Source organism: Nasonia vitripennis (genome assembly GCF_009193385.2).
Source record: "Nasonia vitripennis strain AsymCx chromosome 5 unlocalized genomic scaffold, Nvit_psr_1.1 chr5_random0004, whole genome shotgun sequence".
Lineage (NCBI taxonomy): Eukaryota > Metazoa > Arthropoda > Insecta > Hymenoptera > Pteromalidae > Nasonia > Nasonia vitripennis.
The window spans coordinates 81,717-108,108 of NW_022279655.1; the positions used below are offsets into that span (position 1 = coordinate 81,717).

The 26,392-nt window shown below is 32.7% G+C and overlaps 2 protein-coding genes and 1 long non-coding RNA gene across 4 annotated transcripts; 1 reads left to right on the plus strand and 2 right to left on the minus strand.

Annotated features, from left to right (window-relative positions):
- Positions 1 to 14,278: 14,278 nt before the first annotated feature.
- On the minus strand, positions 14,279 to 14,689 carry LOC116417883 (coiled-coil domain-containing protein 115-like; the record flags this gene model as incomplete). Its single annotated transcript, XM_031932986.1, has 1 exon — positions 14,279 to 14,689. A coding segment is annotated over one exon (273 nt), but the record flags the coding sequence as incomplete, so codon positions are not given.
- Positions 14,690 to 16,461: 1,772 nt separating this feature from the next.
- LOC100680327 lies at positions 16,462 to 22,271 on the minus strand. 2 transcript variants are annotated; one of them, XM_031932983.2, is made up of 5 exons: positions 18,174 to 22,271; positions 18,024 to 18,087; positions 17,713 to 17,893; positions 16,706 to 16,922; positions 16,462 to 16,625 (listed from the first exon to the last, which is right to left on the minus strand). In XM_031932983.2, exon 1 carries the CDS (start codon positions 22,027 to 22,029, stop codon positions 20,692 to 20,694), a length of 1,338 nt encoding a protein of 445 aa, XP_031788843.1. In that variant the 5' UTR covers positions 22,030 to 22,271; the 3' UTR covers positions 16,462 to 16,625; positions 16,706 to 16,922; positions 17,713 to 17,893; positions 18,024 to 18,087; positions 18,174 to 20,691. The 2 variants fall into 2 exon arrangements, with proteins under 2 accessions (XP_031788843.1, XP_031788844.1); XM_031932984.2 differs by having other exon boundaries at positions 16,511 to 16,625; positions 17,713 to 17,841.
- On the plus strand, positions 16,916 to 17,963 carry LOC116417884. Its single transcript, XR_004228105.2, has 2 exons — positions 16,916 to 17,519; positions 17,597 to 17,963. It is a non-coding gene; the product is annotated as an uncharacterized LOC116417884 (long non-coding RNA).
- Positions 22,272 to 26,392: the final 4,121 nt, after the last annotated feature.

The following is a 26,392-nucleotide window of genomic DNA, read 5'->3' on the forward strand; positions in this document are numbered from 1 at the left end:
AACAACATACGGTTACACTGAGCGATCAACATAATTCTTGTATCCCCGTTATTTTTTGAAGTAAATCGGTGAGAAACCTTTTTTTATACGCGGATGTAAGAACCCATCGATTTACTATGTATGTGTTACAATACAAATAATACTAAAAATTTGAGCATATATGTCCCGATCAAATATCAGGAAACTAATAGCACATACTTATTTGGAACGGATTAATGTAATTTTTATTCCCGTTATTTTATAAAGTAAATCGTTGAAAAACCTCTTTCGATAAACACAAAAACGAACTCATCGATTTACTTTGTACATTTACCTATACTGATATTACTAAACCGAGCGTGTCCCACTCGTATGTTATGTAACCCAACAACATACGGTTACACTGAGCGATCAACATAATTCTTGTATCCCCGTTATTTTTTGAAGTAAATCGGTGAGAATCCTTTTTTTATACGCGGATGTAAGAACCATCGATTTACTATGTATTGTTACAATACAAATAATACTAAAAATTAGAGCATATATGTCCCGATCAAATATCAGGAAACTAATAGCACATACTTATTTGGAACGGATTAATGTAATTTTTATTCCCGTTATTTTATAAAGTAAATCGTTGAAAAACCTCTTTCGATAAACACAAAAACGAACTCATCGATTTACTTTGTACATTTACCTATACTGATATTACTAAACCGAGCGTGTCCCACTCGTATGTTATGTAACCCAACAACATACGGTTACACTGAGCGATCAACATAATTCTTGTATCCCCGTTATTTTTTGAAGTAAATCGGTGAGAACCTTTTTTTATACGCGGATGTAAGAACCCATCGATTTACTATGTATGTGTTACAATACAAATAATACTAAAAATTAGAGCATATATGTCCCGATCAAATATCAGGAAACTAATAGCACATACTTATTTGGAACGGATTAATGTAATTTTTATTCCCGTTATTTTATAAAGTAAATCGTTGAAAAACCTCTTTCGATAAACACAAAAACGAACTCATCGATTTACTTTGTACATTTACCTATACTGATATTACTAAACCGAGCGTGTCCCACTCGTATGTTATGTAACCCAACAACATACGGTTACACTGAGCGATCAACATAATTCTTGTATCCCCGTTATTTTTTGAAGTAAATCGGTGAGAATCCTTTTTTTATACGCGGATGTAAGAACCCATCGATTTACTATGTATGTGTTACAATACAAATAATACTAAAAATTAGAGCATATATGTCCCGATCAAATATCAGGAAACTAATAGCACATACTTATTTGGAACGGATTAATGTAATTTTTATTCCCGTTATTTTATAAAGTAAATCGTTGAAAAACCTCTTTCGATAAACACAAAAACGAACTCATCGATTTACTTTGTACATTTACCTATATTGATATTACTAAACCGAGCGTGTCCCACTCGTATGTTATGTAACCCGACAACATACGGTTACACTGAGCGATCAACATAATTCTTGTATCCCCGTTATTTTTTGAAGTAAATCGGTGAGAAACCTTTTTTTATACGCGGATGAAAGAACCCATCGATTTACTATGTATATGTTACAATACAAATAATACTAAAAATTAGAGCATATATGTCCCGATCAAATATCAGGAAACTAATAGCACATACTTATTTGGAACGGATTAATGTAATTTTTATTCCCGTTATTTTATAAAGTAAATCGTTGAAAAACCTCTTTCGATAAACACAAAAACGAACTAATCATTTACTTTGTACATTTACCTATATGATATTACTAAACCGAGCGTGTCCCACTCGTATGTTATGTAACCCAACAACATACGCTTACACTGAGCGATCAACATAATTCTTGTATCCCCGTTATTTGTTGAAGTAAATCGGTGAGAATCCTTTTTTTATACGCGGATGAAAGAACCCATCGATTTACTATGTATATGTTACAATACAAATAATACTAAAAATTAGAGCATATATGTACCGATCAAATATCAGGAAACTAATAGCACATACTTATTTGGAACGGATTAATGTAATTATTATTCCCGTTATTTTATAAAGTAAATCGTTGAAAAACCTCTTTCGATAAACACAAAAACGAACTCACCGATTTACTTTGTACATTTACCTATACTGATATTACTAAACCGAGCGTGTCCCACTCGTATGTTATGTAACCCAACAACATACGGTTACACTGAGCGATCAACATAATTCTTGTATCCCCGTTATTTTTTGAAGTAAATCGGTGAGAAACCTTTTTTTATACGCGGATGTAAGAACCCATCGATTTACTATGTATGTGTTACAATACAAATAATACTAAAAATTAGAGCATATATGTCCCGATCAAATATCAGGAAACTAATAGCACATACTTATTTGGAACGGATTAATGTAATTTTTATTCCCGTTATTTTATAAAGTAAATCGTTGAAAAACCTCTTTCGATAAACACAAAAACGAACTCATCGATTTACTTTGTACATTTACCTATACTGATATTACTAAACCGAGCGTGTCCCACTCGTATGTTATGTAACCCAACAACATACGGTTACACTGAGCGATCAACATAATTCTTGTATCCCCGTTATTTTTTGAAGTAAATCGGTGAGAATCCTTTTTTTATACGCGGATGTAAGAACACATCGATTTACTATGTATATGTTACAATACAAATAATACTAAAAATTAGAGCATATATATCCCGATCAAATATCAGGAAACTAATAGCATATACTTATTTGGAACGGATTAATGTAATTTTTATTCCCGTTATTTTATAAAGTAAATCGTTGAAAAACCTCTTTCGATAAACACAAAAACGAACTCATCGATTTACTTTGTACATTTACCTATACTGATATTACTAAACCGAGCGTGTCCCACTCGTATGTTATGTAACCCAACAACATACGGTTACACTGAGCGATCAACATAATTCTTGTATCCCCGTTATTTTTTGAAGTAAATCGGTGAGAAACCTTTTTTTATACGCGGATGTAAGAACCCATCGATTTACTATGTATGTGTTACAATACAAATAATACTAAAAATTTGAGCATATATGTCCCGATCAAATATCAGGAAACTAATAGCACATACTTATTTGGAACGGATTAATGTAATTTTTATTCCCGTTATTTTATAAAGTAAATCGTTGAAAAACCTCTTTCGATAAACACAAAAACGAACTCATCGATTTACTTTGTACATTTACCTATACTGATATTACTAAACCGAGCGTGTCCCACTCGTATGTTATGTAACCCAACAACATACGGTTACACTGAGCGATCAACATAATTCTTGTATCCCCGTTATTTTTTGAAGTAAATCGGTGAGAATCCTTTTTTTATACGCGGATGTAAGAACCCATCGATTTACTATGTATGTGTTACAATACAAATAATACTAAAAATTAGAGCATATATGTCCCGATCAAATATCAGGAAACTAATAGCACATACTTATTTGGAACGGATTAATGTAATTTTTATTCCCGTTATTTTATAAAGTAAATCGTTGAAAAACCTCTTTCGATAAACACAAAACGAACTCATCTATTTACTTTGTACATTTACCTATATTGATATTACTAAACCGAGCGTGTCCCACTCGTATGTTATGTAACCCAACAACATACGGTTACACTGAGCGATCAACATAATTCTTGTATCCCCGTTATTTTTTGAAGTAAATCGGTGAGAAACCTTTTTTTATACGCGGATGAAAGAACCCATCGATTTACTATGTATATGTTACAATACAAATAATACTAAAAATTAGAGCATATATGTCCCGATCAAATATCAGGAAACTAATAGCACATACTTATTTGGAACGGATTAATGTAATTTTTATTCCCGTTATTTTATAAAGTAAATCGTTGAAAAACCTCTTTCGATATACACAAAAACGAACTAATCGATTTACTTTGTACATTTACCTATATTGATATTACTAAACCGAGCGTGTCCCACTCGTATGTTATGTAACCCAACAACATACGGTTACACTGAGCGATCAACATAATTCTTGTATCCCCGTTATTTTTTGAAGTAAATCGGTGAGAATCCTTTTTTTATACGCGGATGAAAGAACCCATCGATTTACTATGTATATGTTACAATACAAATAATACTAAAAATTAGAGCATATATGTCCCGATCAAATATCAGGAAACTAATAGCACATACTTATTTGGAACGGATTAATGTAATTTTTATTCCCGTTATTTTATAAAGTAAATCGTTGAAAAACCTCTTTCGATAAACACAAAATGAACTCATCGATTTACTTTGTACATTTACCTATACTGATATTACTAAACCGAGCGTGTCCCACTCGTATGTTATGTAACCCAACAACATACGGTTACACTGAGCGATCAACATAATTCTTGTATCCCCGTTATTTTTTGAAGTCAATCGGTGAGAACCTTTTTTTATACGCGGATGAAAAACCCATCGATTTACTATGTATGTGTTACAATACAAATAATACTAAAAATTAGAGCATATATGTCCCGATCAAATATCAGGAAACTAATAGCACATACTTATTTGGAACGGATTAATGTAATTTGTATTCCCGTTTTTTATAAAGTAAATCGTTGAAAAACCTCTTTCGATAAACACAAAAACGAACTCATCGATTTACTTTGTACATTTACCTATATTGATATTACTAAACCGAGCGTGTCCCACTCGTATGTTATGTAACCCAACAACATACGGTTACACTGAGCGATCAACATAATTCTTGTATCCCCGTTATTTTTTGAAGTAAATCGGTGAGAAACCTTTTTTTATACGCGGATGAAAGAACCCATCGATTTACTATGTATGTGTTACAATACAAATAATACTAAAAATTAGAGCATATATGTCCCGATCAAATATCAGGAAACTAATAGCACATACTTATTTGGAACGGATTATGTACTTTGTATTCCCGTTATTTTATAAAGTAAATCGTTGAAAAACCTCTTTCGATAAACACAAAAACGAACTCATCGATTTACTTTGTACATTTACCTATATTGATATTACTAAACCGAGCGTGTCCCACTCGTATGTTATGTAACCCAACAACATACGGTTACACTGAGCGATCAACATAATTCTTGTATCCCCGTTATTTTTTGAAGTAAATCGGTGAGAATCCTTTTTTTATACGCGGATGTAAGAACCCATCGATTTACTATGTATATGTTACAATACAAATAATACTAAAAATTAGAGCATATATATCCCGATCAAATATCAGGAAACTAATAGCATATACTTATTTGGAACGGATTAATGTAATTTTTATTCCCGTTATTTTATAAAGTAAATCGTTGAAAAACCTCTTTGGATAAACACAAAAACGAACTCACCGATTTACTTTGTACATTTACCTATACTGATATTACTAAACCGAGCGTGTCCCACTCGTATGTTATGTAACCCAACAACATACGGTTACACTGAACGATCAACATAATTCTTGTATCCCCGTTATTTTTTGAAGTAAATCGGTGAGAAACCTTTTTTTATACGCGGATGTAAGAACCCATCGATTTACTATGTATGTGTTACAATACAAATAATACTAAAAATTTGAGCATATATGTCCCGATCAAATATCAGGAAACTAATAGCACATAATTATTTGGAACGGATTAATGTAATTTTTATTCCCGTTATTTTATAAAGTAAATCGTTGAAAAACCTCTTTCGATAAACACAAAAACGAACTAATCGATTTACTTTGTACATTTACCTATACTGATATTACTAAACCGAGCGTGTCCCACTCGTATGTTATGTAACCCAACAACATACGGTTACACTGAGCGATCAACATAATTCTTGTATCCCCGTTATTTTTTGAAGTAAATCGGTGAGAACCTTTTTTTATACGCGGATGTAAGAACCCATCGATTTACTATGTATGTGTTACAATACAAATAATACTAAAAATTAGAGCATATATGTCTCGATAAATATCAGGAAACTAATAGCACATACTTATTTGGAACGGATTAATGTAATTTTTATTCCCGTTATTTTATAAAGTAATTCGTTGAAAAACCTCTTTCGATAAACACAAAAACGAACTCATCGATTTACTTTGTACATTTACCTATACTGATATTACTAAACCGAGCGTGTCCCACTCGTATGTTATGTAACCCAACAACATACGGTTACACTGAGCGATCAACATAATTCTTGTATCCCCGTTATTTTTTGAAGTAAATCGGTGAGAATCCTTTTTTTATACGCGGATGTAAGAACCCATCGATTTACTATGTATGTGTTACAATACAAATAATACTAAAAATTAGAGCATATATGTCCCGATCAAATATCAGGAAACTAATAGCACATAATTATTTGGAACGGATTAATGTAATTTTTATTCCCGTTATTTTATAAAGTAAATCGTTGAAAAACCTCTTTGGATAAACACAAAAACGAACTCACCGATTTACTTTGTACATTTACCTATACTGATATTACTAAACCGAGCGTGTCCCACTCGTATGTTATGTAACCCAACAACATACGGTTACACTGAGCGATCAACATAATTCTTGTATCCCCGTTATTTTTTGAAGTCAATCGGTGAGAATCCTTTTTTTATACGCGGATGTAAGAACCCATCGATTTACTATGTATGTGTTACAATACAAATAATACTAAAAATTAGAGCATATATGTCCCGATCAAATATCAGGAAACTAAAAGCACATACTTATTTGGAACGGATTAATGTAATTTTTATTCCCGTTATTTTATAAAGTAAATCGTTGAAAAACCTCTTTCGATAAACACAATAACGAACTCACCGATTTACTTTGTACATTTACCTATATTGATATTACTAAACCGAGTGTGTCCCACTCGTATGTTATGTAACCCGACAACATACGGTTACACTGAGCGATCAACATAATTCTTGTATCCCCGTTATTTTTTGAAGTAAATCGGTGAGAAACCTTTTTTTATACGCGGATGAAAGAACCCATCGATTTACTATGTATATGTTACAATACAAATAATACTAAAAATTAGAGCATATATGTCCCGATCAAATATCAGGAAACTAATAGCACATACTTATTTGGAACGGATTAATGTAATTTTTATTCCCGTTATTTTATAAAGTAAATCGTTGAAAAACCTCTTTCGATATACACAAAAACGAACTAATCAATTTACTTTGTACATTTACCTATATTGATATTACTAAACCGAGCGTGTCCCACTCGTATGTTATGTAACCCAACAACATACGCTTACACTGAGCGATCAACATAATTCTTGTATCCCCGTTATTTGTTGAAGTAAATCGGTGAGAATCCTTTTTTTATACGCGGATGAAAGAACCCATCGATTTACTATGTATATGTTACAATACAAATAATACTAAAAATTAGAGCATATATGTACCGATCAAATATCAGGAAACTAATAGCACATACTTATTTGGAACGGATTAATGTAATTAGTATTCCCGTTATTTTATAAAGTAAATCGTTGAAAAACCTCTTTCGATAAACACAAAATGAACTCATCGATTTACTTTGTACATTTACCTATACTGATATTACTAAACCGAGCGTGTCCCACTCGTATGTTATGTAACCCAACAACATACGGTTACACTGAGCGATCAACATAATTCTTGTATCCCCGTTATTTTTTGAAGTAAATCGGTGAGAAACCTTTTTTTATACGCGGATGAAAAAACCCATCGATTTACTATGTATGTGTTACAATACAAATAATACTAAAAATTAGAGCATATATGTCCCGATCAAATATCAGGAAACTAATAGCACATACTTATTTGGAACGGATTCATGTACTTTGTATTCCCGTTGTTTTATAAAGTAAATCGTTGAAAAACCTCTTTCGATAAACACAAAAACGAACTCATCGATTTACTTTGTACATTTACCTATATTGATATTACTAAACCGAGCGTGTCCCACTCGTATGTTATGTAACCCAACAACATACGGTTACACTGAGCGATCAACATAATTCTTGTATCCCCGTTATTTTTTGAAGTAAATCGGTGAGAAACCTTTTTTTATACGCGGATGAAAGAACCCATCGATTTACTATGTATGTGTTACAATACAAATAATACTAAAAATTAGAGCATATATGTCCCGATCAAATATCAGGAAACTAATAGCACATACTTATTTGGAACGGATTCATGTACTTTGTATTCCCGTTATTTTATAAAGTAAATCGTTGAAAAACCTCTTTCGATAAACACAAAAACGAACTCATCGATTTACTTTGTACATTTACCTATATTGATATTACTAAACCGAGCGTGTCCCACTCGTATGTTATGTAACCCAACAACATACGGTTACACTGAGCGATCAACATAATTCTTGTATCCCCGTTATTTTTTGAAGTAAATCGGTGAGAATCCTTTTTTTATACGCATATGAAAAAACACATCGATTTACTATGTATATGTTACAATACAAATAATACTAAAAATTAGAGCATATATATCCCGATCAAATATCAGGAAACTAATAGCATATACTTATTTGGAACGGATTAATGTAATTTTTATTCCCGTTATTTTATAAAGTAAATCGTTGAAAAACCTCTTTGGATAAACACAAAAACGAACTCACCGATTTACTTTGTACATTTACCTATACTGATATTACTAAACCGAGCGTGTCCCACTCGTATGTTATGTAACCCAACAACATACGGTTACACTGAACGATCAACATAATTCTTGTATCCCCGTTATTTTTTGAAGTAAATCGGTGAGAAACCTTTTTTTATACGCGGATGTAAGAACCCATCGATTTACTATGTATGTGTTACAATACAAATAATACTAAAAATTTGAGCATATATGTCCCGATCAAATATCAGGAAACTAATAGCACATAATTATTTGGAACGGATTAATGTAATTTTTATTCCCGTTATTTTATAAAGTAAATCGTTGAAAAACCTCTTTCGATAAACAAAAAAGGAACTAATCGATTTACTTTGTACATTTACCTATACTGATATTACTAAACCGAGCGTGTCCCACTCGTATGTTATGTAACCCAACAACATACGGTTACACTGAGCGATCAACATAATTCTTGTATCCCCGTTATTTTTTGAAGTAAATCGGTGAGAAACCTTTTTTTATACGCGGATGTAAGAACCCATCGATTTACTATGTATGTGTTACAATACAAATAATACTAAAAATTAGAGCATATATGTCTCGATTAAATATCAGGAAACTAATAGCACATACTTATTTGGAACGGATTAATGTAATTTTTATTCCCGTTATTTTATAAAGTAATTCGTTGAAAAACCTCTTTCGATAAACACAAAAACGAACTCATCGATTTACTTTGTACATTTACCTATACTGATATTACTAAACCGAGCGTGTCCCACTCGTATGTTATGTAACCCAACAACATACGGTTACACTGAGCGATCAACATAATTCTTGTATCCCCGTTATTTTTTGAAGTAAATCGGTGAGAATCCTTTTTTTATACGCGGATGTAAGAACCCATCGATTTACTATGTATGTGTTACAATACAAATAATACTAAAAATTAGAGCATATATGTCCCGATCAAATATCAGGAAACTAATAGCACATAATTATTTGGAACGGATTAATGTAATTTTTATTCCCGTTATTTTATAAAGTAAATCGTTGAAAAACCTCTTTGGATAAACACAAAAACGAACTCACCGATTTACTTTGTACATTTACCTATACTGATATTACTAAACCGAGCGTGTCCCACTCGTATGTTATGTAACCCAACAACATACGGTTACACTGAGCGATCAACATAATTCTTGTATCCCCGTTATTTTTTGAAGTAAATCGGTGAGAATCCTTTTTTTATACGCGGATGTAAGAACCCATCGATTTACTATGTATGTGTTACAATACAAATAATACTAAAAATTAGAGCATATATGTCCCGATCAAATATCAGGAAACTAATAGCACATAATTATTTGGAACGGATTAATGTAATTTTTATTCCCGTTATTTTATAAAGTAAATCGTTGAAAAACCTCTTTCAATAAACACAAAAACGAACTCATCGATTTACTTTGTACATTTACCTATACTGATATTACTAAACCGAGCGTGTCCCACTCGTATGTTATGTAACCCAACAACATACGGTTACACTGAACGATCAACATAATTCTTGTATCCCCGTTATTTTTTTAAGTACATCGGTGAGAAACCTTTTTTTATACGCGGATGTAAGAACCCATCGATTTACTATGTATGTGTTACAATACAAATAATACTAAAAATTAGAGCATATATGTCCCGATCAAATATCAGGAAACTAATAGCACATACTTATTTGGAACGGATTAATGTAATTTGTATTCCCGTTATTTTATAAAGTAAATCGTTGAAAAACCTCTTTCGATAAACACAAAAATGAACTCATCGATTTACTTTGTACATTTACCTATACTGATATTACTAAACCGAGCGTGTCCCACTCGTATGTTATGTAACCCAACAACATACGGTTACACTGAGCGATCAACATAATTCTTGTATCCCCGTTATTTTTTGAAGTAAATCGGTGAGAAACCTTTTTTTATACGCGGATGAAAGAACCCATCGATTTACTATGTATGTGTTACAATACAAATAATACTAAAAATTAGAGCATATATGTCCCGATCAAATATCAGGAAACTAATAGCACATACTTATTTGGAACGGATTCATGTACTTTGTATTCCCGTTGTTTTATAAAGTAAATCGTTGAAAAACCTCTTTCGATAAACACAAAAACGAACTCATCGATTTACTTTGTACATTTACCTATATTGATATTACTAAACCGAGCGTGTCCCACTCGTATGTTATGTAACCCAACAACATACGGTTACACTGAGCGATCAACATAATTCTTGTATCCCCGTTATTTTTTGAAGTAAATCGGTGAGAAACCTTTTTTTATACGCGGATGAAAGAACCCATCGATTTACTATGTATGTGTTACAATACAAATAATACTAAAAATTAGAGCATATATGTCCCGATCAAATATCAGGAAACTAATAGCACATACTTATTTGGAACGGATTCATGTACTTTGTATTCCCGTTATTTTATAAAGTAAATCGTTGAAAAACCTCTTTCGATAAACACAAAAACGAACTCATCGATTTACTTTGTACATTTACCTATATTGATATTACTAAACCGAGCGTGTCCCACTCGTATGTTATGTAACCCAACAACATACGGTTACACTGAGCGATCAACATAATTCTTGTATCCCCGTTATTTTTTGAAGTAAATCGGTGAGAATCCTTTTTTTATACGCGGATGAAAGAACCCATCGATTTACTATGTATATGTTACAATACAAATAATACTAAAAATTAGAGCATATATGTCCCGATTAAATATCAGGAAACTAATAGCACATACTTATTTGGAACGGATTAATGTAATTTTTATTCCCGTTATTTTATAAAGTAAATCGTTGAAAAACCTCTTTCGATAAACACACAAACGAACTCACCGATTTACTTTGTACATTTACCTATATTGATATTACTAAACCGAGCGTGTCCCACTCGTATGTTATGTAACCCAACAACATACGGTTACACTGAGCGATCAACATAATTCCTGTATCCCCGTTATTTTTTGAAGTAAATCGGTGAGAATCCTTTTTTTATACGCGGATGAAAGAACCCATCGATTTACTATGTATATGTTACAATACAAATAATACTAAAAATTAGAGCATATATGTCCCGATCAAATATCAGGAAACTAATAGCACATAATTATTTGGAACGGATTAATGTAATTTTTATTCCCGTTATTTTATAAAGTAAATCGTTGAAAAACCTCTTTCGATAAACACAAAAACGAACTCATCGATTTACTTTGTACATTTACCTATACTGATATTCCTAAACCGAGCGTGTCCCACTCGTATGTTATGTAACCCAACAACATACGGTAACACTGAACGATCAACATAATTCTTGTATCCCCGTTATTTTTTGAAGTAAATCGGTGAGAAACCTTTTTTTATACGCGGATGTAAGAACCCATCGATTTACTATGTATGTGTTACAATACAAATAATACTAAAAATTAGAGCATATATGTCCCGATTAAATATCAGGAAACTAATAGCACATACTTATTTGGAACGGATTAATGTAATTTTTATTCCCGTTATTTTATAAAGTAAATCGTTGAAAAACCTCTTTCGATAAACACAAAAACGAACTCATCGATTTACTTTGTACATTTACCTATACTGATATTACTAAACCGAGCGTGTCCCACTCGTATGTTATGTAACCCAACAACATACGGTTACACTGAGCGATCAACATAATTCTTGTATCCCCGTTATTTTTTGAAGTAAATCGGTGAGAATCCTTTTTTTATACGCGGATGTAAGAACCCATCGATTTACTATGTATATGTTACAATACAAATAATACTAAAAATTAGAGCATATATGTCCCGATCAAATATCAGGAAACTAATAGCACATACTTATTTGGAACGGATTAATGTAATTTTTATTCCCGTTATTTTATAAAGTAAATCGTTGAAAAACCTATTTCGATAAACACAAAAACGAACTCATCGATTTACTTTGTACATTTACCTATACTGATATTACTAAACCGAGCGTGTCCCACTCGTATGTTATGTAACCCAACAACATACGGTTACACTGAGCGATCAACATAATTCCTGTATCCCCGTTATTTTTTGAAGTAAATCGGTGAGAATCCTTTTTTTATACGCGGATGAAAGAACCCATCGATTTACTATGTATATGTTACAATACAAATAATACTAAAAATTAGAGCATATATATCCCGATGAAATATCAGGAAACTAATAGCATATACTTATTTGGAACGGATTAATGTAATTTTTATTCCCGTTATTTTATAAAGTAAATCGTTGAAAAACCTCTTTCGATAAACACAAAAACGAACTCATCGATTTACTTTGTACATTTACCTATATTGATATTACTAAACCGAGCGTGTCCCACTCGTATCAATATAATTTAATGTCTATTATTTCGTGAAGTTAATCGATGAGAAGCCTTTTTCAATAAGCGGACAAATGAACCCATTGATTCACAGATTCACTTTTCTATAGATCATAATATTAATTGCCGAGCACATATGTAGACCCTTACTCGGTATACGTTATTCTCGCGAAATACACGCTGGAAGCTACTTCCCTATGGAAAATAGTTTTGTTTTATGCTGCTATTGTAGAGCCACAGAATTTGAGAATTTCGTATTGGAAATTTTTGTATAATTTTTCAGGAGGAAGGTAAATACGGCAACTTCTTTTTATTTCGAATTATTACATACTAGGTATTAATTAGCTTTACTTTTTCAGAATTTCTGTCATGTTTCGCATACCAATAGACGAATTTGGTTTAGAGAGTAGCAAACGTTTGCAAGAAATTCTTAAAATATCAAAAACACACGATAAACACGTTTATACTTTTTAAAGAGAGAATAGAAATCGTATTTTTCAATTACTTGATAAACCCCAAAGACATTCCAGCAGTTAAAGAGAAATCGGAAACAAACTGTTAAACGTTTTTTGTAAAGTTATTACACGTTCTACTAAGTTGCCTCAATCAAATATTTTTAACAAAACATAATATCTAATTGTTAGATATGAAAAATATGACAAGAACACAGTATTTTCTTATTTTATTAAACTCTGTAAAGTTTAACGAGAAAACTACTTATATTCATTTGGTAAAAAAAATAGGCAATTTAATTTATTTTATATTATAATATATATAATGAGCGATCAAACTATGTATAGTACTAGCTGTACTAAATGTTCTTGTTGAAATTCACGAATACTAATTTATCAAAACAATCGTGCCTATATTAAATTGTGATGGTTTAATGATTTTTGTCATACTCTTTTACAATTAAAACTTGGTTGATCATTTATGCACTTATTGTGTCTATAGGTTTTTTAATTCTTAAAGGATGTGCATTTGACAAGGATTATTTTTTTACTACTTTTGTTTTATCTATGGTTAATACACTCGGTACAAAAATTATTTTTTCACTATTATATGGAATAATGGTTAATAATGTATGTACAAATATATTTGATTCTCAAGTTAATAGTTGTAAAAAAGGGATAGTTGGTTGAAGTATGGAGATCACAAACGAACAATAAAATTTATATAAAACTGAACTTTTTCTCTATTTATTAAGTATATTACAAACAAGCCATTGTACTTTTTAAAATTAATTAGACCTTATAGAAAAATACGCATCTCTGATATATTACAAAAACTTCATTAAAAAATATCTTAATCATATAGCGACTTTTTTTAGCAATTTCAAAGACTCAGACTGACTTGTGACTTTTGTCAACTGAGCTTGTACATTGGCAATTTTTACAGCGAGGTAAAGAGCGCCCTGAAAATGTTTCTGCGCGGTTTTCAAACTCTGTGGTACTAACATAACACCAAACCATTTGATAGGATCCTGTGGCGTCTCCTCCTCCTTGTTCGACTTCTTCAAACTTATATCAAAATTTGGAATGTCTTTGATTTTCTCTTGCTCGCCCTTACTATAGCTATTCGATTATGCTTCAGTGTCTCAGAGACGTGTTGAAATGTCGGAATTCTCTAATAATAATTAAATATTTTTGATATTTGGCTGCAGGGCAAATTGAAATAGCCCCTGAGCAATTTTTTGCCATATTTAAATTCTGTTATTATACTCGCTTAGTGAGATACAAGTATTCCAAAGTTGTAAATATTTCAATTTTTTATTTTGATTTTTCCTATAAAGACCAAGGCGGGGCAAATTAAAATAATAACATGGGTGGACTGAGCAAATTCAGATCTATCCAATAGTATTTTTTTTATTTATGTATATACATATTTGCGGGCTGAACTGGGGGGGGGGGTTTAAAAATATGTCAGAGTGGGGGCTATGGAAACTTATGTAAAAGTGTATGAGAGAGGATACCTAACGATACACTTTTAGAGATTGAGTCTCCTCTTCTGCACTCCGATTGGAGATAAGGCAGGGAAAGAGAACAGACAGGGTCAAGTCAATGAAGTACACTCGGGTTAAATAATAAAGACTTATATTGTAAACACTCGATTGGATGATAATGTACAAGACTAGGTGAATCGGGTCTGTTCAGCTCGGCGGCCCAGCCGAGACTCCTGATCGCGTCTAAACTGATAAGCTCCCTCGCGCTCGCCACGTCGTGGTGATCCGCCAGACGGCGCGCAGGTCCGATGGTGGCAGGAGGGGACCGCCACACACTTACTAAGTGTGTGTGAATGAATCGAGTTTGAAAAGCTCCGTATGTAAAAGAAAGTCTGCAATATTGAGTATATTTAAGTAATGTGCTTAGATTTTTTTCATGCATTAGTCGTTGATTAAACATATTTTCACGTTTGTTGGCGTTAGAATAACCGTTGTCTTTTTTTAATAAATATCTTTTGTTTTAAATTTATAAAGAAATTATTAATTGCTGTCAACATCAAAATAGAGCTAAAGTTATTAGTTATTAGTACAGTATTGTAGGGAAACGTAAGCAAACGTACGCGAACGTACGCGAATGTGCTCTGATGTACGGCAATGTCAAGAAATCTGCAGTTACATGTACGCTATTGTACGGCAACCTATGCAAATGTATGCTAATATATAAAAATATGCGAAAATGTATATTAAGTTACTAAAAGATGCAGAAAAATAGAAAGGACAAATAAAAAATTACAAAATTAATTCTTTATTTAATCATATTTATTACAACCAAATATAAAAAACAATAAATATTTTGTAATTTTTTTATTTTTACAAAACTATTTCTACCTTAAATATTTAAGTTTAACAGCAATAAAAGTCATATTTTCAAAGAGAACATCCTTAAACAAGTTTATATTAGAAATAAGTATATCTCTTTTTTCATGAACACAACTTAAATTTCATGTTACAAAACTAAAATAAATAATCTTTTATCAGAATTCAAATTCTTTAAAAAAACTAAAAGAAGACATAAAAATTATATTTTATCAAATATTTTTTAACTATTTTCTCCGAGTAAAGATGCTAATTCTTCATTTTGCTCTTGCAACTTTTTTAATGCTTCTTCAGCTGATTTTTAGCGTTTGTATTTTAATTTTGCGCAGGAAATTGCATTATGATAATATTTATCAATTTCTTGCAATTCCAATTTTATTAATTGCATGTTGCAATTATTCAATTTTAAAAATCTATATAATTCTCGCTCTATTGCCTCTTTTTTTACACAATGGCTGGATTTCTTCAGAAGGCTTATTATCAGATCTCTGTTTACGTGTAATAAGGTCCTCATAGCCATAAATACCAAACATTAGTTTTTTTATTACTTGAATTGGTTTTGACGATTTAAATGCATCTTTATAGGCTATCTTTTTGCATTCTACTCCGTTTAAAAGGGTTACAGTCTCCGATTCATCAGTCATTTGAAAAGGACCATCATACTTGTACAGTTGGTCGTAGTATGTCATTAATCAGGAATCTAAAAAAGTAAGAGATATATGTATTCGTATATGTACATATTTTATAAGAAGAATTATAAAACTAATGTATAATGTCTACCTGACAGTCCTGGCATTGAAGATTTTTCTTTGACTAGTTTATCATATTTTTCCTTCCAGTTCTGTATTTCAGTTTCAGCATCTTTACACTTATTTTGCAAAAAAATAACTTGCTGTTTATATGCATTCACAGCAGCTACACGCTTAGAATGTGGATTCTCATCGTTGTTTCTATTTTCTTTATTCTTATTAACAGTAGCGGGTTGCACCTGTTTATTCTGCAAAGTAATTAATATTGAAAGTATTAGATATTTCCTTATTTTTATATTTATATTATAGTATAATAATATACGATATTAGTTAAATGTTCTAAGGAGTCAAGCCTGTGTTGCAAAAAATAGTTTTGATAGAAAGTTATCAACAAATTACTCAAACCGTTGTGATTGTTTGTTTATCAATGTCTTAAAATAATTTAAAAGAGGTGCAAAAATTCAATCAAATTCAAATTGCCGCTTGAACATACTGCGCTAAACTGTGAGGGCTAAGAAGATCACTGTTTTACAAATTTAGAGCATTTCTATTCTGTGAACAGCTGTCTGCTATTCAAGGGTCTGGTATAGTTATCAATTTGAAAATGTCAATTTGCTGTACCAGTCACTAATATTAATATAAACAACCTAAGAGAATCAGATAAGTATAATAGACTAGATAAATACTTTCATATTTTATAAAAATGTTTGCTTTGTGTATTTATTTTTTATTTTAGGTGTACGTATTACCAAGAGGGATATTTATGTATGTCAACTCTCTGAGAGGTTAATTTACTGTATACTTTTGTGCTTACAGACTGTATACATATATTGAATATAATAACAGTAAGTGCAACCAAAATTATTAACATTAAAATAGATTAATTGAGAATTGATATCGATAACTTATATTTCATTTATAGCTTCAAGAGATGGTTATACAACAAAATATTGCATCCGGGTATCTAGAAATACTGATGAGTCAAAGCAATTTAATCCAGTTTTGACCCTTTAACATAACAATTAATTAAGTACTTACATCACGATTTGTTACATCCTTCAAAAATGTTGATAAAAGTAAACCATTGGGAAGATCCGGATCAGAATCATGATTTTCATAACTCAGCGATTCATCAGTGTTATCAGTGGTTCCAAAAGTCTGAATGTACTTTAACAAAATTTGATTAGAACTTTCTTGTTTTTTTGATTTTTTTTAATGCCTACAAAAATTATAATAGAGTAAAAATGTATTCAATGTAAATGATATCAATAAAATTAATTATTAATCAACGTCAGTTATTAATTACAAGGATTAACAAATTTTTATAGAGTACACATATCTATACATACCTAGAACTAGGTACTCGAAATCTTTTCTGCGAATTCACTTTGATTTGTACCAAAACGAGACTGTCTGAAAAAAATATAAATGAACTATTCAGCATATGTAAATATACATAAATGTAAAATATTTGCAAAGAATTCTTAATGTTTGTTTACCTATTGCATACAACACAAAACAATTCTTTTTGTTTCCTTCATCATCCCTATACTTCAATTGTTGATCTGCATAATATTTTGGATCTTCAAGGTACTTCTTATAATCAATTTTTCTTTGAAACTGTACTCCTTAAGTTTTAGGTGGAATTATGTAAATATAAGCATGAGGTTCCCTGTCATTAAGTTTATTTGCCATTTTGTGCAGATACACATAAATAATGATCCTTTTTTATGTAAAAAAATTACATTCAATAATTGTATAAACAGCCCAAAGTATTTACATCACTGCTACAAATAATGTTTATACTTTTCACTCGCACGGACTACGTGTATTTTTTTTTTTTTTTTTTTTGTATTGTTCGGAGCGAATGTTACTTCGTTCCCCGGCTGGACCACAAGGGTCAAAACGCCGACCCCAACTGCTTTTTTCCGGGTGGCGGGGAAATCTTCTTCTTCTTCTTCTTTTTTTTTCTTGGCAATGAGTTAGACTCGTGCTGCCATCACCCGGTAATAATTTGAATTATGGTCTGTTATTGTAGTTGGCGGCGATTTTGTTTTTGGTTTGGCAGTAAGGTATCTCGAGGCCGATTATTGATCAGCACCGTGGTTTTTCTGTTACATCTTATAGAATAAGTCAGGTGAAATCATCTACATAATGTGTAAATTTTTGATTATAAAGCTAAATTACAGGCTTTGAAAAATTCTGTTAGAAATTTTGCTTCTATGCTGTTAGGCATTTTAAATGTTTTTTTCAAGTCTAAAGGAATTGTTGATTTGTTTTTTTTTAATTTTTTAAGTAGGGATGCTCTCTCTTTAATATAGAGCGGGCATTCATTTATAACGTGATCTAAATCTTCTGTGAGGAATCCGCATTTGCATTCTTCTGAGTCGGTTAGGTTTTTCCTGAATAGACTCTCTGCTAGAGAGTAGTGGTTTGAACGAATTCTGTTAATTGTTGTTATATGATATCTGTTAGCAATGGTTTTATAAAACCAGGGTTTTGGAGTATCTTCATAATAATTTTCGAAGTATAGTTTACCCTTGTATGTTTTTTCGTGGTCTAGTTTTTTTCTGAAGCTTTTGTGTTCCTTTTTTTTGATTTCTTCAAACATATCAGTGTATGGAAGTTTTAGGTCAACTTGATCACCTGTTGTAATGGCATCTTTAGCTAATTTGTCTACTATTTCGTTATTTGTAATGTTTTTATGAGCGGGTATCCAGTAAATTTTCAGTTTTAGTTTTTTGTTTATAATCTCGTATAATAGGTTTTTTATGTCTAGAATAAGATAAGACATATTTTTTGTTTTTAGTGGGGAGAAATATTTAATCGCTTGTAGGACTGACTGGGAATCAGTAAAAATTCTGGAAGTTTTTATATTTTTGTTTAGTACTATTTTCAGTGTTTGTAAAATAGCAAATGCTTCAGCTGTAAATATGGATGCAATTTTGTTGAATTTGAATTTTTTTTCGAGATTATTGTATGGTGAATAAATTGCTGCTCCTGTGTGATTTTTGTCTTCTGTTTTAGAACCGTCAGTAAAAAAGTCAACCGTTTCTTCGGATGGGTTATTATAAAACATCTCCTCAAATGCAGTATTGGGGTTTTCTGATTTTTGTATGATAGAACCTTCTTTTATTGAGATGATCTCGTCCTCTTTGTCATTTAGCATTGTTTCAAGCTTGTATGGGTAAGGAAGTGGTAAGTTAAATTTTTTGATAAAGTGACCTCTGTGATAAAAGTAGTGTATAAATGATTTGAATAAAGGGAAAGAGCTTACGGTGAAAATTTTGTTTTTATTTCTTGCTAGGACAAATAATTCGCAGAGCATGTTAGAAAGTCTATCTGATTCTATTGATATGATCTTGACCGCTAGTTTGTCTGCTAAGTACTCCGTTCTGGTTGTTATGGGGACTTCTTTGGATTCTGCCAGCATGACATTGATAGGTGTAGAGTTTCTATATCCTAGTGCCAATCTGATTGCTTTGTATTGTAGCTTGTTGATTTTTTCTCTTAGTTTTGGATTCTTGATATTTATACAGAAACAGTTATAATCGGTGATGCTTCTAATCAAACCTTTATAGACATTGAGGAGTACTTGAGGATGTCCTCCCCACCAAGTCGTTCTCAAGACTTTTATAATATTTATAGTTTTTTGTATTTTTTCAATAAGATTTTGTGCGTGTGTATTCCAGTTTAGTTTGGAGTCGAGCCATACTCCAAGGTATTTAACAGCTTGTTCATTTTTAATTTTATGTCTATTTATGGTGATAGATATGTTGGGATCTATATTTTTGTTGGAGAAGATGATCAATTGTGTTTTATTCGGAGCTATATCTAGTCCTATGGATTGGAAAAAGTTGATAATCTCAGTTGTGTTGTTTTGTAATGTAGCTAGGCCTTCTTCTACAGATTTATTGTTTGTAAATATTATTGTGTCGTCTGCGAATTGTATGATATTGTTTTTAGGATTAATGTGTCGGTTGAGATAGATAACATAAATGAGGTAGAGGGTCGGGCTTAGAACGCAGCCTTGGCTATTGTAATGTTTTGATCTGTTGCCATGTTTTTTAGGTTTTGCTCTTCAATTTTTGCAGGACAACTTTTGTCAATTGGGAGGTGGTTTTGTTTACAGTGTAAACATGTAGGTTGTGTGTTAATGTATGGACATTCATTTCCATCTGTATGTTTTGGTTCACCGCATCTGATGCATCTTTCATTTGGGGCTTTGCAATTGTTTTTGATATGACCAAATCTAAAGCATCTGTAGCATTGTCTTACTTGCGGGTAGTATGTTTCAATTGGGTAAATTACTTTTAAGACCTTAGCCTCTGCCGGTAGAAATTGTCCTTTCACTGTTATTTGAACTGTTTTTGTTGGGAGGATATCTACTTTATCGGTTGATTTGTTGTATATCTTTTTCGTGAATCTTCGTGTGTGTGTGATCTGGAGTGGACCAAAAGGAGAGTCTAATTCGATGAACTGTTTTAATTCATCATCAGTTATTTCTACTGGAATACCCTTAATGATTCCTTGCTTTGAAAGCAGATGGTTTGGGATGAACGCACGGATTTTTAGATCCTTCCAATCTGTCAAGTTTAAGATAAGGTTGGCTATATTTCTATATTTGGCTATAACACAAACTTTATTATAGCTTAATTGTTTTATTTCATGTAAGGAGTCTTTGATTTCAATTTTTGGAATTAGGGATTTAGCAATCTTTATAGCATCTAGTCTATCATTGTCAATTGATTGTAGGTAGATTTTGTATGGTCCTTGTATGTTAATGTCGTACTCTGATGGTAAATCTTTATCATTTCTGTTATCATTGGGATCGGTCGGTAAAGAGTGGTCATTGAATAGATTTTTTCTAGCATTGTCGTTGTAAGGTTTTTTCTTGAATCTTTGATTGTTGGGGGATGATGACTCTGGCGATCTAAATTCGGCAGGTCTCTTCCTTTCACTGTCAGCTTTTGAGTTTTCGTGCGACGTGTTCTGGGATTCGTGATTGCGCTGGTCTAAGCTGCTCGTGTTTGTCTCTGTTATCGGTTGACTCTGTATTAGGGTTTTATTGTCATTTGGTGTATGGATAATCTTTTCGATTTCTTCGAGCGATATGTCTTCAGTTTCCATTTTTGTATCCTTTAGGTCATCACCTTTGGCTGTTGTGTTAATTTGATCTAAGTTGTTCGAACTTTTAGTGTGGTTAAGTCTTGCTTGTATCAGTGAGTTCCTCTTTGGATTCAGGCCATTTTTGGTAACGCGGGTGTTATGCCTATTATTAAGCTTAAGGCCAGAAGTAGCATACGTCCGAGGTGGTCTTAGCACTCTCGGAAGATTTTGTGGGTGATCTCCCATTTTTTCGATTAACCGCACACGCAGGTGCAGGTTATGTTGGGGGTTGCGCCCGCTTTAGCGGGCCTTTTTGGTTTCAGCAATCAGAAGTTTCTATATCTAATCCCTTTGGACGTATAAACACCGTTTCGTCTTCTTCGCCAGTCAAGTATTTGCCTGAATTCCGTTATTTATAAGTATCAAGAAACTAGCTGCAAAAAAAAACGCGTCCGTGCACTATGGCATCTCGAACCGTACTCCGGCGGGGAAATCAAAACCCCGTTTTTCGTGAAGGAGCCTTTGAAATCCTCTTGAAGGAAGCGATCTTAAAGTGGTTCTTGCGAGTGAATATTTGGAGTATCGACGACTTCGAAGTTTCGTTGGTTAGCGATTTTTATAGTCTGGTTTAAGCAAGCATTCATAGGTGTCGCTGCGTTCACGAGTTGTACGTGTAGTCGTGACATGGACGTATATGAATATGGCTCAAAGAAATCCGCTCACCTCCGCGTGGCGGGAATTTTGAATCCCTTGGAGGGAACAACGGTATCACCTGTCAGAGCGGTTAGATTCGAATACCAGTTTTTGAGAAAAAGTCGCAGAGTAGTTTTATGGCTTGTACATTCATTGATGCAAGAATAGAGTTAGTATCGCGTAAGGAGATACCAATTTTGTTTAGTTCGTCCTCAATCTCTTGTCTTGTAACAATGTATTGGTTACAATCCCAAACAATGTGACGGAGGTCACAGAAATCATGTCCACAAACGCAGATTGAGGATGGTATTAGATTGAATTCGTACAATTTATTGGGTGTACATTGGGAGTTTGTAAGGATTCGTATGTATGTAGTTAGTTGTGATTTATTTAGGTTTTTGAAAATTCTAGATAGGTTATTGGGGTGAGTGAAAGAAATTTTTTTAAAGTATTCTTTACCTTTCTTTTCAATCTTGTAGGAGTGTTCGCTATGCCATGCATTGTTGGATTCCAAGATCGAAGAGTTAAAAATTTGGTACCAATGGGATTTTAGTTCTATCTGGAGTGGTAATTTGAGGGCGCCTTTGGCTTCTCTATCTGCTATTTCATTTCCACTTATGTTTTTATGACTTGGAATCCAGACCAGTTGGATATTGAAGCCGGACTTCATTATAAAATTTAAGTTGAGTTTACAGTCTAGAGCGGTGGCCGGAATTTTAGCATTCGGATTGTTTGTTTTTATAAGATTTAGGGCCTGGTTTGAGTCGGAGAAAATGACAGAATTTTCTATATTATTGGATTTAATGTATCTTATTGCCCTTAGGACCGCGTATAGTTCTGATTCCGTACTCGTAAATAGATTTGTAATTTTTTCTTTTGATATTATATTTCCGTTTTCAAAATAAAAGGCTACTCCATGAGTATTTGAGTGGTCTGACTTTGATGCATCGGTGTAGAATCGGTTATAATTATGGTAATTTGTTTTGATGAGATGATCCGAGATTTGATCGCTGTTTGCAGTCAAAGTATCCTGATGAGTTGTCACTGTTGCCTCCTTGAGTTGACATTGTAATGGGAATTCATAAGTTAAAGGTAGGTCTGTTTGGAAAATGTTGTGGAATTTATGTTTAATTAGGTTATATCTATTGATTATAGATTTCATTATAAATTTTGATTTTGATTTTTTATTGTTTTTTATATTTTCTGACAATAATTGGAGTTTTGGGATAAGAGAGTGCTTTCTTAAACTAGCCGATTTCAAGAGATATTTGTCTATTAAACAGGATCTACGGTGAGAGAGAGACGTTTGCTGAGATATATTAAGAGTTAGATCGTTGGATGCGAATTTCGGAAGCCCTAGACAGATTTTTAAGCCCGTATTTTGCGTTGGTTCCAGTTTTTTAAGGTGAGTTTCTGCTGCGTTTGAAAAACATGTAAATCCCCATTCAAGAATTGATCGAGTGAGTGCTTTATACGTATTTAGTAAAATCGTGGGCTTTACTCCCCAGGATTTGTTAGAGAATGCTTTAATTATATTTAAAGTGTTTTGAGCGCGTTTTTTAATGTAGTTTATGTGGGGAGTCCATCTAAGTTTTGAGTCGAATATTACTCCTAAAAATTTAACTTGATTTATTGGTTGCAACATTGTGTTGTCTATTTTAAGAGTTATATTTTTTGATAATTTTTTGTGGTTATGGATTATTATGAAGTTAGATTTATGAGGAGCTATGTTTAAGTTCCTATTTTTTAGCCAACTTTTTAGTTTTTTAACCCCTTCTTCCAGTTTTAAGCTAGCTATTTCTGGGTTAGTGTGGGAAAAAGTTAGAGCGCAGTCGTCTGCGAATTGAAGGTTTTTACATTCACCAATATTTCGAGTTATGTTTCTTACGTATAAGTTAAACAAAATGGGACTAAGGACTGATCCTTGGGGAAGGCCTTTGTTTGTGGTTTGATCAATAAGGTGTTTCCTATTTAGATAGAATGATATTTTTCTTAAACTGATAGTGTTTTGAATGAATGCCGTGATCTTATTTGATATATTTAAATCAATCAAGTCTTTAATTAGGATTTTTGGATCCACATTATCAAAAGCGCCCTCAATGTCCACCATCAAGATAGCAAAAATTTGTTTTTTTGAAAGGGCAAGATAAGCGTCAGTAGCGAGCAATGTTGTGCTGTCTTGTGTCGATTTTTGTTTTCGAAAACCAAATTGGGAGTTAGGCAGAAGATGGTCGTTTTCGACGTACCAGTCCAAGCGCTTTTTAATGATTTTTTCCAAAAGTTTTAGGAGACTAGAGGCAAGAGCAATTGGTCTATAGCCTTTATTTTCGGGCTTCGGAATTAAAATTGTGTTATATTCCGTCCATTGTTTAGGGATGACTCTTTGTTCCAGTAAGCTATTAAAAGTGTCTTTTATTTTATCAAGTAAATTTGGAGGGAGATTCAGAATAATTTCGTTAGAAATTAAGTCTTTCCCTGGGGATGATTTAATTTTTAGGTTTTTAATTGCATATTGGAGTTCGTACGTGGTTATTTTGGAATCCAAGAGATGATTGGAAGTCGTGTAAGGGATATCTGTGGTTTCGGCATCTGCATTTGTGCAGAGTTTGTCTATAGTGGCTTTAATTTTAGGGTCTTCATAATCAAAGCTTGCTGTATTTTGACTTGTAGATAGGAATCCCTTTAAGCCTCCAATCATTTGCCATATTGAGTTCGTCGGGGTATTCACTCCTAAAGATTGCATGTAGTCCCGCGTATATTTAGATTTTAGAGTTTTTGCTAGTAGTTTGAGAGCGTTCATTGATTCGGCGTATTTCTGGTAATTTTCGGAGTTTTTATTGTCACGATATACGTCTAATTTCGTTTTCCTATCTTCAACAGCGCGGTCAAGTTCGGAATTCCACCAGGGCGGTTTAGGGGTAATGACTCTTTCTCCCTTAGATATCTTCGCTCCGGCTTCCATTATAGAGTCAATAATTAGTGAATTCATTTTATCGTAAGCTTCTATTGCGTTTGAGGGGCTAAAGTCAGTGTTATAAGTTTTTACTTCCAGGTCGCGTTTAAACCCTTCCCATTTTACTCTGTTTGTGTTTAGTTTTTCTCTATTTGTGGAAGAGTCTGTTTTTTTATTTGTAATTGTAATCGAAACCGGGAGGTGATCACCACCTAATGCATCTCCCAGCAGGGACCACTCTGTTTTATGGATTAGGTTAAGGGATATGGCGGATATGTCTGGGGATCCGGGTTTGTTCTGCGGTTTCGGAATTAGCGTAGCCCGAAAGGGGTCGTTTAAGATTACAAGGTTAGTATGAGTTATTTCGGAGGCAATATGTTTACCAATATGATCTTCCTTTCCCACACTCCACATAGAATGATGCGCGTTGAAGTCACCGCATATTATTACTTTATTGAATTCCGTAATATATTTGATTAGATTTTTGATAGATTTAATTTCTGTTCTGATTCTATGATCCCTATATAGATTAATAACCGTGATAATTTTTTTGTGATATTTTATTTCCGTGGTTAAAATTTCGAATCCGTTGAATTTTTCGGTCAATGGTATGTTTTTGAAACTTAAATTGTTTCTGACTGCAGTGATTAATCCACCACCATGGGTATCGGTTAAACGATCGATTCTACTGATGTTGAAATTTTTAAGTCTTACTATATCTTGGCTATTTAGCCAAGTTTCTTGAAGGCATGCAACATTATAATTGTTAAGTAATGATTCTAATTCGTATGTTTTCCCCCTCAGGCTGCGACAATTCCACTGCAGAATTTTTAAGTGTTTGTCTAGAGCCATTTTATTGTCTTTATTTCGGAGTGGGTTATAAGGTTGAGCTGCAATTGGGGTGATAGGGAATAGACTGCATAGATGGTTTTATCGTGTCTAGTTGCAAGTAGGGAAAAGGTT